We start from the raw sequence: 14,796 nt of genomic DNA, 5'->3' as shown, positions 1-14,796 counted from the left end.
CGTATGCAGAGTCTGGTACTTAATTGAACAATTGATCCCAACTCTTCATCATCATACACAAAAACACCCCTTCTAGTGAAAAAGAGGAAAAGCTAAGCTATATGAAGGAATAACTTGGGTAAAACAATGGTCATTATGAGTTCATTATATAAAGTTTAATATTTTAACATATGCAGAAATAATATAACCATTTATCTTTCATTTCATATCCTTTACTACTTCAATTTTTTTCTATTACAGTATATACTTAACTTCAGGACCCTTATTTTTTTAGCCAATTGTCAATTAAATATAAGTGCTATATGTGTGGTGATACGTTTGTTTTATACGTGTTCAACCTTTAGCTAGAAGATTACCTTCAGAGTAAAATCATGATATGTGCAGGCTTTTGCTGGAACCACACAACTGAATTGAACCTATTTTGTACTTTGGTCATAGGGGAATGAAAAAATACCCCAGGGGATGAAAAAGCAATAAAACAATGTCTATTTCAAATACTTGTAAGACTTTAAATGAATTGGTGTAACTACTGACCTTTATGACCTTACTCCTGAGTTTGCATTTTGATGGCAGTTGAACAGCCATTACTAGCATTTGAAACTCGAAAGTAATTAACTGTTCTTTCAGCATGGCTACATAAATGGCTTAGAATGCTCTATAAAAGTTCCATTTCATGTCCTGGTTCAAGAAGGAGCCTAATGATTTAAATTGATGCTTAATCATTTTGAATTAAATCAGAACTATTTAAAGATATACAGTTTCTGCAGGAAGCCATAGTAATATATTTCAGAAACAATAATGTCAATAAAACTATACTAAATTTCTAATTCGCAGAAGCTGAAGCTAGAGTTTGTCCTATGTTGATGCTGACATATGATATAGTTTTTCTTGATAAAAATTAAAAAGCTTATAGGATATTGCTGTACTCTACATGTAGTAGTTTACCACTATAGTTTAAACTGGATTTGTGTGTCTGTACTAAGTAGTAATAATTCGTAAGCATCTTTGGAGACCTTTTGGACTGTTGTCTAGTTTTACCCTGTTCTTTCTTTGGGAATCAGTGGGAATATCTCATTAAGGCAAAAATAGGTAATGTATCTTGTATCTGCCCGTTATGTGATGTCATACTTCAGCATGGCATTTACTATCCAAGTGCAGTCATTATTATTGGCACAGATCTAGGCCTGGAGTAGCATGTAAAATAGGGGTTTATTGGGTCTATTTTCCAATAAAGATATAATATAGATCTCTTGCTCCTCCGTCCATAAGAGAAAATAGACTTTTAGTACACTTAGTGTACATCGTGTTCTTCAGTAATAAATTAAGTATGCTTATCCTACTTTTTGTAAGAGAAGTCCGTGTTTGTTATCGAGGCCTCATCTACATTACAGAGTTAAGTTGACATAAGACAGCTTACATCAACCTAACTCTGTCTGCAGGGCTGGTGCAAGGATGTTTCGCGCCCTAGGTGAAACTTCCACCCTGCGCCCCTCCCCGCCCTGAGGCACCCCCCCCAGCAGCTCCGCACCCTCTGCCCTGAGGCGCCCCCCTTGCGGCAGCTCACCCCTGCTCCGCGCACGAGCACCCCGAGCACGCCATCGCTGCTTCACTTCTTCCGCCTCCCAGACTTGCAGCACCTAAGCTGATTGGCGCTGCAAGCCTGGGAGGTGGGAGAAGTGAAGCAGCTCACCCCTGCGGGACAGGGGTGAGCTGGGGCTGGGAGTTCCTCTGCGTGCTGCCCCCCCCCTTACTTGCTGCTGGCAGCCCTCCCCGCGCTCCCCTGCCCCAGCTCCCTCCGCCTAAATGCCAGCGGCGACTTGGGGCAGCCGAAGATCCATCCGCCGCAGTCACTGCCGAAGAAAATGGTGCCCCCCAAATCCCAGCGCCCTAGGCGACTGCCTAAGTCGCCTAAATGGTTGCACTGGCCCTGTCTGTCTGTGTCTACACTACAATGGTGATCCTGCCGATGTAAGTCATCCACTACATTGACTTAAGAACTCCACCTCCATGGGCAGCGTAGCGCTTAGGTCAGTGCAGTTAGGGCGATGCCGTGTCTGTGTAGACACTGCAGTACTTACATCGCTTGTTGGCTGTCAGCCCTCTCTCCCCGTTCCCCAACATGAACAGCCCAAGCTGTGAGCCCTGCATGAGCCTCAATTTCACAACAGGGAGCCTATCAGCAGAGAAATTGACATTCTTGTCAGTGTCACAGTTGCTGCTATTTCAGGTTTTGTCTCTGACTCAGACTGTCAGACCCGGGGTGAGGGTGCTCCAGCTGTGAGCCTCGTGTCCGCTGGAGGCAAAATGTGAAGTAGCAGCAGCCATGAAACTGTGAAATGTCAATTTCACTGCTGGTAAGTTCCCTGCTCTGCAGTTGAACCCTGCAACAGTTCAGGCTGTCAGCCCTGGGGCGGAGGGGCTTCAGCTGTAAGCCCTGTGCAGCTGTCAGTGCCCCACACTCCATCTGTTAGTGCTCCAGAATACCCCACTTCAGTCGGTGCAAGCGCTTCTGGTGAGGATGTGCACCACTGGCAGAAGAAGGGTAGTGTGGACACCAAAAGCCAATTTAATTACTGCGGTGACTGTGGGTCAATCTAGCTTAAGTTGACCTAATTTTGCAGTATAAACAACCCTATAGTTAAAACAGGAGCTTGACCTGTTTAAATCATCAGGAAATCATTAGTTTCACTCCATTCCTTACAACCTCATCCTCACCTACTGTTTGTCCCTTTCCCTCTCTCACTTAAGCTTCCACTTGAGGCCAATCAGAAGTCTTGAGAGGGACACGCACGCAGCCTCCTTTTTTTTTTTTTAAGTGATACATTAACATATTAGCAAATGTCCATCAGAACATCATATAGAACTGAAACTATTGTGGGAGAACAAGCATTTATTCTTCTTTGTTGAGGTACTGTACACAGAATAAGAAAAAACAAAAGCCTGCTTGCTCTTCGTGGTTTAAGTATGTTGGGCCAAATTCTCCTCTGTTACACTGGCATGATTCCATTCCAGTGAACCTGATTAGCCACTGTGTTACAACAGTTTTACCCTGGTAACCCAGTTGAAATCAGTGGAGTAACACTGGCATGAAAGTGGAGTAACTTAGTGGTGACTCAGACTGATTGTGCAGGAAAAAAATGAATGTATCATATTTACCTTTCATATGAGAGATGGCAGCCAGAAATTATAGCAGTTGCCATATATATTCTTTCATAAGCCAAATTTTTTTGGTAAAAATGGGAAGCATCAGAGAAGGGGGTCGGCTTATGAACGGATATAGAAAGAGGGAGAGGTGGGACACAGCCCTTCCCCCAAACAGAGGGAGCAAGGAGAGGCAGCACAGCTAGCAGTGCCAGAAGGGAAGAGGTGGGGCCAGAGTCTCTTTGCTTCTGGCCACGCTGCTCTCCCCCCAGCCTCCGAAGCAGCTGCAGCTCCAGGGCAGGCAAGCTGTGGCCGTGCCGCCCAGCCTGCCAGCGCTAGAGCAGCTCTGGCTAAGCCAGAGACATCCTCACCTGGCCCACCCCAGCTAAGGTGGGAAGGGATGGGATAAGCAGAGTGTGGGGGCCCCAGGCTAGGGGTGGAGTCATGTGGGGGGTGGTCACAGGGGTTATTTCCCCCCCCCCCCAAATTTCCCCATCAGTTGCTGTCCCGGCCCATCAGGTAAGCCGCTGGCATGCTGGGACACTTTATTTACTTGTTGTACCTCCGTGCCTGCGGACGCTCAAGGTAAACAAACCATCTCGGCCCACCAGAGACTTACCTGATGGCCTGGGAGCCCAAGTTTGCTGACCCCTGAATTGTAAGGTCGGCTTATGAATGGGTCATAAAAAATTTCCATTTTTACTTATCCATCTTGAGGTGGTGAGGGATCAGCTTTTAAATGAACTGGCTTATGATCGAGTATACACAGCACTTAGTGTGAAAATGGAAAGTGCTATATATCTGCTTATTACTAGTACAAAGTAACAAACTTATTTTAAAGTATTTTGAAAACAAACTGTTTGGTATATGAGGTGGTAGTATCTCCCTTTCGCAGTTAGGGAAACTAGGATAAAATGATTTGCCCAAGGTCATTATGCAAAGTACAGTCGGAATAAGAACAAGAACTCAGGAATTCCTAGTTCCCAGCTCTGGGCTTGCTCAGGTTGGCAACACTGCCTCATATTAGATAGAAAAGTGCAGTATACTGAACCTGAATGAACAATTCATCCACTCCGCTCAGCTCAGAAGCCTGAAAGTTTACATGGTGAGAAGCACAAACTAAATTTTTTTGAAAATAAATATTCTCATTTCCTTTTCATCACAAATGATATCACAATTCAGCAAGATGGCTGCCATCAGAAATGGACTCAAATATCCATTTTAATTAAAAATATTACTTTTGAATACAAGTCACAGATTACACCTAGAGAGAGATGTCTTAACATGTGAACTTGGGTTCACCTCCCTTTTAAATTGCAAGTGAAAAGGATGCTGGAAATGCATACAGTTAACATTTGGTGAAATATAATTTCAAGCTGTTTGGAATGTTTATATAAATGGAGTCTATATGTTAACCTTTCAATAACATAACATGAAAAAGTACATGTAGCAGGTCTTTATGAGTAGGAGTTTATACGTTGTGATTTATCCTTACACAATAAATAGGTAACTCTGACATTGTTTATAATTTCTTATATTTATGTTTGTTTGGTATTTTTAAGGCAGACTTCCAAATGTGGTTTAGTGAAGATTGTTGTTTGAATGTTTTGGAAGTTGAAACAAATATTGGTAGAATAACTGTTTACAATTTTTTTTTGTTATAGAGCCACCTGTTCCCATTGCGCCTCCTCAGTTGTCTTCAGTTGGTGCAACCTACTTATGGATACAGTTGAATGCTAATTCCATCAATGGGGATGGGCCGATCATTGAGAGGGAGGTAGAGTATCACACTTCAAGTGGAAGCTGGTATGACAGACAGCCAGTAGACTCCACAAGCTACAAAATCGGGCACCTGGATCCTGATACAGAATATGAAATCAGTGTGCTGCTTACAAGACCGGGTGAAGGAGGTACCGGATCCCCAGGCCCAGCTCTCAAAACAAGGACAAAATGTGCTGGTGAGTACCAGAAGGAAGCCAGAAAATTGTAAACACTTTCCTTTGGTTGAAACCAGCAGGCTACTTTACTAACAGTTGTCACTGTATAGCTTGAACCTGCATGACACAGAAACTAAGTCCAGAATACTTATAAGTATAAACTATTTAGCTTTTGTGAATGATGACCTTGAAGCCACCCTAAGGAGTCATGGTACATTAAATCATACCTGTTCGTGACTGGCAATAATTAGTGCAGAATACAGCGCAGTTTCAAAACAGCAGACTTTCCTGATGTACAGCACACTGTTGGGCTCCCTTCATTTCATGATATCCTACCTGCATCAATGCTAGCTTTTATCCGTTATTTTCTGAGCTCACATTAGAAGCTATTTTTTGGCGTCAGTAGCAGATTCATAAGTCTGTAGATGATGCGGAAAAATAGACTTCATAACAGCAAATGCGTTTACTGTTGTGTCTCCATTAATATATGGGATTTAACTAAGGGCTTCTTTCTCAGATGGCTGTCGGTGGGTCCTTTTGTTAAATGAAATACAGTGATTTATGTTGTTGTATAGAGAGTTTGGCTCTTATATTGTTAAGTGGTAATCAGTGGTGCTGATGTGCTTGTAAATGGATGCAAAGCAGAGCCATAGTAGAAATACAATTGTATAATAATCCTGTAGAAAAGTAGCAGTGATATTAGCATTGTTATTTGTTTGCTATTCAGCTGTAGGAAGAATAAATGAAGGATAGTGAGATACAAAACATTTTTGATGTCAGCATTTTCATTGCCATTTTTTATGGGACTTGAACATTTGTTTTAAAAATTGAGGAGTTTTCTATGGGGAAATTAAGATTATGGGGACAAATTTTGAGAATCACATTTCCCTTTCAGAACATGAATTATAGTAAGCAAATTTGATTTGCGCACGTTTGTTTCATGTGAACTGGGGTACATGCAGATTTTCAAAAGTAGAGTGGCCCATTTGAGTTTGGCCTTCCAGTAGCTCTCGTTGGTCCGGAGCAGCGATCTGCAGCCAGTGGGAGCTGCGATCGGCCGAACTTGCGAATGGGGCAGGTAAACACACTGGCTCAGCCCGCCAGGGGCTTTCCCTGCACAAGCGACGACCCCTGTTTGAGAAACCCTACTGTATGTGATGTCAAATGTAGACACAGTGACTTTTTCAGCTTCCTAGTAATATGCTGTTGTCTCCAAACTATATTCTAAATAGTGGCTGATTTGTTGTTTTTTGTGTGTGTATTTGTTGGTTTGTATGTTTAGGGTTTTTTTACAATCCCACTCCCCCCGCCCCTCCCCAAAAAATAGGACTAAAAAGGCAACATAAAGTATCTCTGTATTTCTGATCTCCAAGATTTTCCTCATTAGAATATATTGATTTTAGGACAGTAAGTGTTTTGGCATAAAATCCATTACAGAGTTCCTTTAAAAAGGGCCTCTAGTCCAAGATGCCTTTCCTAAGTGAATAAAACATAATTATCTTTCCAAGTTATATATACTCCTTTCAGACTCACTCTAAGTACCTTAAAACTAATCTATTTTTCTTTATATTTTGATTTCCTGCTTCTATGAGTAGACACCATAGTGTCAGATGAGTTAGTGGAGAATCATTACTCAGAGAGTTACATGGAGAATACCAAACTTTAATTACATGTAAATTCATCATATGTTTTCTGCTGTCATTTCAGTGGTAGGTATTATGGAGCATTAAGACAGACACCCATTCACATAAAATATTCACTGAAAGTGTTTTATTTCTGGTAAACTATTGTAATATATCCCTATTATTTGTGATTTCATTAAGCTAACCAGTAACCTGCTGCATTCCTTTCTCAAATGAAATGCATAAAATGGAAGCTGAGTGAAAAATTGAAATTATGAATAACACTATTAAATCTATCTCCACAAATTGGCTTTTTCATGTCTGGAGATGCTGCTTTGAAGATGTAGTAGTTGTTGGTTAACTGCTAGTGAACGTCATGCTAATAACTGGCTCAAGAGGTTAAAAAAGAGATGCTGATAAACTAATAACAAAGTAATTAAACTGGGTAGGAGTGAAATGATGCCATTCTCAAATGTGTACCATAAAATGAATAATAGAGGAGGCTTTTAAGAGAAGAATCATTGTATCTTTGTAATTGCTTTAATAATTGTATGCTGCTTGCCTGTTCCCTTTGGGTCCAGAGTACTACTTTGAGACTTGAAGCAGCATGTTAGACATTCAATAATCATAATAGTTCTCCAAAGTGCTTGAACTATGTTTTTATTTTGGCAGAATGAGATTTCGGGGACTTATAATAGACAACTGCTGTCTCTAGCTCTAGTAAATAAAAGCATCTATAAATAGAATGGAAAGAATATAAAGAAAAAAAAAATCTCTCCAGGGTTGGCAGTATCATCCACAGTGGAGCAGCATTGGTTCGCTTTGAAAAGTGCTTTGTTTCCTTGCGATGAAACATAATATAAATGCAGGTGATTTTTCTGCCAAGTGGGTTGAAGAGGTGATGTTTGGACTTGGATTAGAGTTAGGCAGTGGTTCGGAGCTCAGATTGGAGAAGAGCAATGGCTAGGGTGCAGGATGGTGGTACTGAAATCTCTAGAGTTTTTTGCTCAAGCTTTCTACATTTGAATCAGATCCAGAAAAAAGGCCTTTGTTAGTTTTGGGTCTGACCTAGTACCAAAACCTGCAGGAGTGAGTTTGGAGTTTAAAATTTGAATTTTAAGCCACTATGCTCCAAAAATTTGACATGGGTGAAATGGTGGCTGCTGCTAAGAAAGCACCAACTATATTATTTATGAGAACACTTCTTTTATACTGTACATCACTGATTATTCTCATGCTTTCTCTCTCTACACGCACACACCTATACACATATGGAATGTGGACCAATTATTATTGCCATGAGAATTAACATTAGTTTTGTGCCCATATCACAGTGTTGAGAAAATTTAAATAAGGCAAAGTATAGTGAATTTCCTCAAAATACCTGTACATAGTAAAGCAAAATATATGGCCACTAACGTTGCCCCCTATTATACAGTAACTCCTCACTTAAAGTTGGCCTGGTTAATGTTGTTTCGTTGTTACAATGCTGATCAATTAGGAAACATACTCATTTAAAGTTGTGCAATGCTCCCTTCTAACATCATTTGGCAGCTGCCTGCTTTGTCCAGTGCCTGCAGGAAGAGCAGCCCAGTGGAGCTAGCTGGTGGGTGGTTGGAACCAGGGTGGACCGACAGCTCCTCTATCAGCTCTCCTTATCAGCTCCCCGCTCCGCTAAGTTCCCTGTGCAGCAGCTGCCCAGCAGGCTAGCAATTGCTGGCATTCAGCTGTCCCCCTTCCTACTGCCATGTGCTGCTCTCGCCCTCTGCCTTGGAGCTGCTTCCGGAGACTCCTGCTTGCTGGGCGGGGGAGAAAGAGGGAGGTTAATGTCAGGCTGTCCCCCTCCCCTGCACCCCGCTTACACCATCTTCCATAGAGCAGGGGGGACACATGACAGAGGGAGTTTCCAGGCAGCAGCAGCTGCAGCTGCGGTCCAATCCAGTCTCAGCTTGCTGATCTAATTAACAAGGCAGTTAGACCTTGAGAGCTCAGCCAGTTGCTAGTTCATCATTTAGCAGTAAGGCATTCCCTGGAAATATCCCACCCTCTGACTCCTTCACCTCAACCAAGCTTCACAGTCATCATCACTGTCTACCAGTATTAAATTTTTTGTTTAAAACTTTATACTGTGTCTGTGTGTGTGTCTATGTGTGTAGTCTTTTGTCTGGTGAAAAAAATTTCCCTGGAACTTTAATCGCCTCATTTACATTAGTTCTTGTGGGGAAATTGGATTCGCTTAACATCGTTTCGCTTAAAGTCACATTTTTCAGGAACATAACTACAATGTTAAGTGAGGAGTTACTGTACTTGGGTATTAAAATGCATGCTATCTGTTATCCCTTCCTTGATTGCATGCTTTTTTGGGGGTCCACAGATATAATATTATTTATACATAATTTGTTTTAATTTACTTTTTTACGTTTGTTTTAAAAAGTGTTATTAACATACAGTATCTCCCATAAAACAGCAAAGACATCCTAATTCCTATCAAATACTTAAGTAAGCAAGGCACATAATAATTACATAGCAACTTGAGCATATATTAGATCTTGTTTCTTTAGCATTCTGCCATATAGATTTTGTGTATTGAATACATTTGAAACAACAAAAAGAAACAATCCTAACAAACTCTTTAAGGTTTTGGGTCATCCATTTGAAATGAATCACATAAAGCTGATATCCCAGAAGGTCAGCAACATATGAAAGTTCCGTGCTTTTAAACGGATAGTTTAAAAGAGGATAAATTTGCTCTGGTTCAGAAAAGGGAAACGAGAGTAAGTATTCCACCAGCTAGCAGGCTATGCGGTTTCTAGGTAGCATTTTCTCTCCCTTCTCGGAGGACAAGGGCTTGGGGCTTATTTTACAAATTAATAGCGAATGCAAGAAGAATTTGTTCTGATATACACACAAAAATCTCATTTAAAAAATGCTAAATTATCCACTTTTTATTTTCTGTTGCTCTTCTGTGCTTTATGGTAAAAATCCACACTTCATTACCGGTGTGGGAAAATTATTTGGGTGCTGGGAAGATGCTGTTGGAAAGAACAAAGGTGAGGAAAAAAATCTTCCTCCATCTTGTCTCTGATCATGGAGCAGCAATGCTGCTCCCACCAATATCTAATGCAGCAGGTGTTTTAAGAGGTTGCTCCCTCCCCAATATCTAATGACCCCAACTCTACTGGTCAGACCCTGGTGTTAGAGCCATTTTCTGCCCATTTCTATCCTCCAAGGGATTAGAGAGGAACCAGCGTCTGCCCTGTGGGGCTGAAATTCTGCATGGCCCTTATGTAGGCCACATAAATGGATGGGAAAAGATTCCGTGTGCTCTCTCCCACCATTGCACATCTGCATGAAGTCCAGGTGGAAGCTGACCCATAATTATATTAGGCTGATTACAGACAAATGAAAAACTTGAATATTAAGAGTATAAGTACAGAATCATAGAATATCAGGATTGGAAGGGACCTCAGGAGGTCATCTAGTCCAACCCCCTGCTCAAAACTGGACCAGTCCCCAGACGGATTTTGCCCCAGATCCCTAAATGGCCCCCTCAAGGATTGAATTTACAACCCTGGGTTTAGCAGGCCAATGCTCAAACCACTGAGTTATCCCTCCCCCCATGTCAATATGTAAATGTCAGTATAAAAAAAGACAATAGAATATGAACACAAGAAACCGTGGTACAGAATGACAATATGGAATACTGTGTCAAGAGAAAAATGTGATCCACCAATAGAAATAGGGCTGTCAATAAGGTTATGATTTAGGACTGGTGGATTCCAGAGCCAGTGTAATCTCATTCCTGAGATGATTCCTTTTAGAATGAGTAACGTGACCATTCATCTAAAATATTCTTATAACACCTAGATTTTCAAATATATAGTACTAGCTACTGGTATCTGAGTTAAGGCACATTTTCATATATAACATCAAAGTATCTTTGTAGCATCCTTTTTATTGTTCTAAGAACAGGAGAAATATGTCTGCCCATATTTATCACTGGGTCTCTTTAGCGGGATTAGATTTGTTGGAAGGAACAAAGAATATTTTTCAATTTTAGCCATTAATATATATACCCTTCTACCCTGAGATAACGTGGTCGTGGGGAGCCAGAAATCCCTACCATGTTATAGGTGAGACGCTGTTATATTGGGGTAGTGGTGGCAGGGCTGCAGCAGTGATTTTAAAGAGCCCAGGGCTCCGGCCGTGGGGAGCCCTAGGCCCTTTAAATCACCGGCCGAACCCCGCTGCCACAGCCCCAGGGGAGCAGCAGCAGGGCTTTAGCGGTGATTTAAAGGGCCCGGGGCTCCCCGCAGCAGATGGAGCCCTAGGCTCTTTAAATCGCTGGTGAGCCCCACTGTCGCAGCCCTGGAGTAGCAGCGGCAGGGCTCCGGCAGTGATTTAAAGAGCTCTGGGCTCCAGCTGCTGCGGGGAGCCCGGGCCCTTTAAATCACCAGCCGAGCCCTGCTGTCGCACCCCCGGGGTAGTGGCAGCAGGGCTTCAGCGGTGATTTAAAGAGATTGGGGCTCCCTGCAGCAACCGGAGCCCTGGACCCTTTAAAGCACCGCCGGAGCCCCACTGCTACCGTGCTATATGCAAACCCGTGTTATATTGGGTCGCGTTATAGCTGGGTAGAGGTGTACTGTTAAGTACACTTTAGTTTGTAAACTAATATAGTCAAGAAGTGTTTTGGGTTGGTGTATTTTTGATTGAGTTTTTTGGTCCAGAAAGGGTGTTCTGGAAGATAAATAATGTTTACATTGGACTTTGTTAGCTGCTAGCACTACTGTATACTGAGAAAATAAATTTAAAGCAAATGAGTGTAGTAACTATTTAATCAGTCTTGATTGGCATTTTGGATATTAAAATTAATGCATTTTGAAAATAAAAATCAAACCGTCTGTCAGCTGCTATTTGTTTTGACAATTTCTAGAGCCATTTTGTTCGCAATTCCCTTTTTAAAAAAAGTCTGTTCAGTAATTCACTTCATTACTGTTGTACTGTGTTCAATTTAAGAAGATGACCTGATGTATAACTGGCATATTTGGCCAAGTAAATGACAAAATATAACTTTTTATGACCTGTGCATAATTATGGATTGCTTTGAAATGACAACTGGCTAAACTTGTACTATAATTACATTTCCATTATAAAAGTTTCATCTTTTTATCTGACATGTAAGGCTAGATTGTGAAGAGCATTCATTTTTATAAGAGGGAGAATTAAAGAGCTATAATTTATAATTCAAGATTATCAATATAAGCATTTATTCTTTCAGAAGAAACTTTCACTGCCAAATACCACTCTGAGTCGTTAGTTACTTAAAAAGGAAACTGACAATTCCTTGGGCATTTATTTAATTGATTATAAAAGCAGATGATAAGTATTGGTTGTTTAATCATGGCATGCAGTAACTTAGAGGGACACTTTGCAGATAGATTTCATTTTTTTACATGAGCCTGGTCTCTGTCCCTCTATCCACAATTAATGCTCTTCAGCCAGAAGTACAGTCTCTGTGAGGGTCCTCTATGGAGGCTCAGGAGATCTGTGTTTCTACTCAGATGAAAGAATCAAAAATGTCTCTGTGATGAGGGAAGCCGGGGCTCAACCCTCCCTGTGGAGGAGGGGAGCCACACTGGCCTCGTCCTGTTCTCACCGGGTCTTGCCCTCAGGTCCACGGTCCACTGTCTGGACGTTCGGTCTCTGTGGAGCGGACTGGGCACAGCAAAGTCAGTAGTGTCCCACCTTGGATACAGGCAGGCACCAAACACAGTACACTAGGCTCTGTCCCTTTGGGGCAGGGCAGAGCAGAGACAAGGTTAGTCAGGGCCCAGCCCTTGGATCGGGCGGGGCTCCAAACACAGTACACTAGGCTCTGGCCCTTTGGGGCAGGGCAGAGCAACAAACAGTCAGAGAGCTCTGGCCCTTTGGGGCAGGGCAGAGCAACAAACAGTCAGAATGGCTCTGGCCCCTGTTGGGGCAGGGCCAAGCAACAAACAGTCAGAGGGTCCGCTTGGCCCTTTTGGGGGCAGGCAAGAGCAGAGACATAGGTTAAGTCAGGGCCCAGCCCTTGATCGGGCGGGGCTCCAAACACCAGTGACAGCTAGGCTCTGGCTCTTGGGGGCAGGGCCGAAGCAAAAACAGTCAGGAGGCTCTGGCCCTTTGAGGCAGGGCGAGCAGCAAACACACGGTAGCTGTGGGGGCGAAGGGGATCACTGCCAACCCGGCTATGGGTGGGCAGGGGGAACGCAGGCCACACGCCACTCCCTGCGTTCCGCCCGGGCCCTAGTAGCGGCCGTCGCGCTAGGGCAAGTCAGTGGGGATCAGCCCAAACACAACTGACAGAGTGCTCGGGGCGATCCTAACCGAAACCCAACACTGCAAGCGCGGTCAAGTGGGATCCGACCGGACACAGCACGGTCCATCGGTTCGGGGCCTCTGCACGCTTGACTTGGACTAGCCGCCCCGCGCTACTTTCCATTCCCCCTGTCGCCTGCCTACCTGCGTCCGCCGGGCGTCGACCGTGTTGATGGGCTCCTCCAGTCCGGGTTCAGGGGTAGATCCCGGTATACCTCTGGGTAGGCTGGCCAGGTCTGGTCGCGGAGGCCCTCCAGGCCGTAGTTGGGGCTGGGGTAGAGTGGTAGTTCCCGCAGGCTCAGGGTCTGGTGCTGCGGGTCGGTTCTGGCAAGAGCCTGGTCCTGTCTCGGATGCTCGGTCAGCCTCCCAGCGACGAGGGTCGTCCGGCACGTCTGCTCTCGCTGGCTGCTGAGCTCCAACTGAAGGCCGGCGCCCGGCTTTTATACTTCCGGGTCGCCGCCTGACCCTTTGAGGGGCGGGGCTTCTGCCCGGAAGTTCCGCCCTGGGGGAAGATGGACGGGGCTCAACCCTCCCTGTGGAGGAGGGGAGCCACACCGCCTCGCTACAGTCTCCTTAGTCCAGACAGAGATTAACCTTAGGAAAAAAGTCTGATCCCAAAGATTGCATTCTACGTTCTTGTCTTTTCTCCAGTATTGCAACCTTGTGACATTCTTCCTTTGGAAGTTGCATGCAAGTGATGTCTTTGGATAGACATCAAGTGACTATGGTCAGGAAATATAGGCTTTCATGGGCTACCAGTAAGCAAGGTGCTCTAGGATCAGGGTTTCTTAAAAAGCTAAGAAGTTTAAAATTGAAGAAGGAGTAAAAATAATGACTACAGAGTATAGTGTCTTCATCTGATTATCGTAGAATTTTTTTACTAGAGTTTTTATAGGGATAATATCTATATCTCTCTATATAGAGAACACTGTACAACAGTTGGCATCACAGAGACCTGGTGGGATAATTCACATGACTGGAATATTGGTATAGGAGGGTACAACTTGCTCAGGAAGGATAGGAAAGGAAAAAAGGAAGGAGGTGTTGCCTTGTATATTAAAAATGTATACACTTGGACTGAGGTTGAGATAGAAATAGGAGACAGACTTGTTGAAAGTCTCTGGGTAAGGATGAAAGAGGTAAAAAACAAGGGTGATGTCATGGTAGGGGTCTACTCCAGACCCCGTAACCAGGAAGAAGAGGTGGATGAGGCTTTTTTTAAACAGCTAACAAAATTATCCGAATCACAGGACTTGGTGGTGATGGGGGAATTGAACTATCCAAACATCTGTTGGGAAAATAACACAGCAGGGCACCGATTATGCAATACATTCTTGGAATGTATTGCAGAGAATTTTTAATTTCAGAAGGTGGAGACAGTTCCTAGGGGAGAAGCTATTTTAGATTTGATTTTGACAAATAGAGAGAAACTGGTAGAATTTGAAAGTGGAAGGCAGCTTGGGTGAAAGCGATCTTGAAATGTTAGAGTTCATGATTCTAAGGAATGGTAGGAGGGAGAACAGCAAAATAAAGACAATGGATTTCAAGAAGCCAGACTTTGGCAAACTGAAGGAGTTGGTAGGTAAGATCCCATGGGAAGCAAGTCTAAGGAGAAAAACAATAAAAGACAGTTGGCAGTTTTTCAGAGACATTATTAAGGACACAAGAGCAAACTATCCCTCTGCATAGGAAAGATAGGAAGTATGGCAAGAGATCCCCCTGGCTTAAGCAGATCTTCA

At 43.2% G+C, this 14,796-nt stretch overlaps 1 protein-coding gene across 9 annotated transcripts in view; it reads left to right on the top strand.

The window, feature by feature from the left end:
* Nucleotides 1-14,796, top strand: part of PTPRM (protein tyrosine phosphatase receptor type M) — a 766,944-nt gene that overhangs the window by 366,121 nt on the left and 386,027 nt on the right. For all 9 annotated transcript variants that reach the window (XM_032777081.2, XM_032777080.2, XM_032777089.2 and 6 more), the window contains exon 7: nucleotides 4,806-5,099. In XM_032777081.2, coding sequence (XP_032632972.1) covers nucleotides 4,806-5,099 — 294 coding nt within the window. The remainder of the gene's footprint in view (nucleotides 1-4,805; nucleotides 5,100-14,796) is intronic.

This window comes from Chelonoidis abingdonii, chromosome 2 (assembly GCF_003597395.2).
Source record: "Chelonoidis abingdonii isolate Lonesome George chromosome 2, CheloAbing_2.0, whole genome shotgun sequence".
In the NCBI taxonomy this organism is placed as follows: Eukaryota; Metazoa; Chordata; order Testudines; family Testudinidae; genus Chelonoidis; species Chelonoidis abingdonii.
Note: the sequence above shows the minus strand (reverse complement) of the source record. Positions and strands in the feature narration are given on the sequence as shown.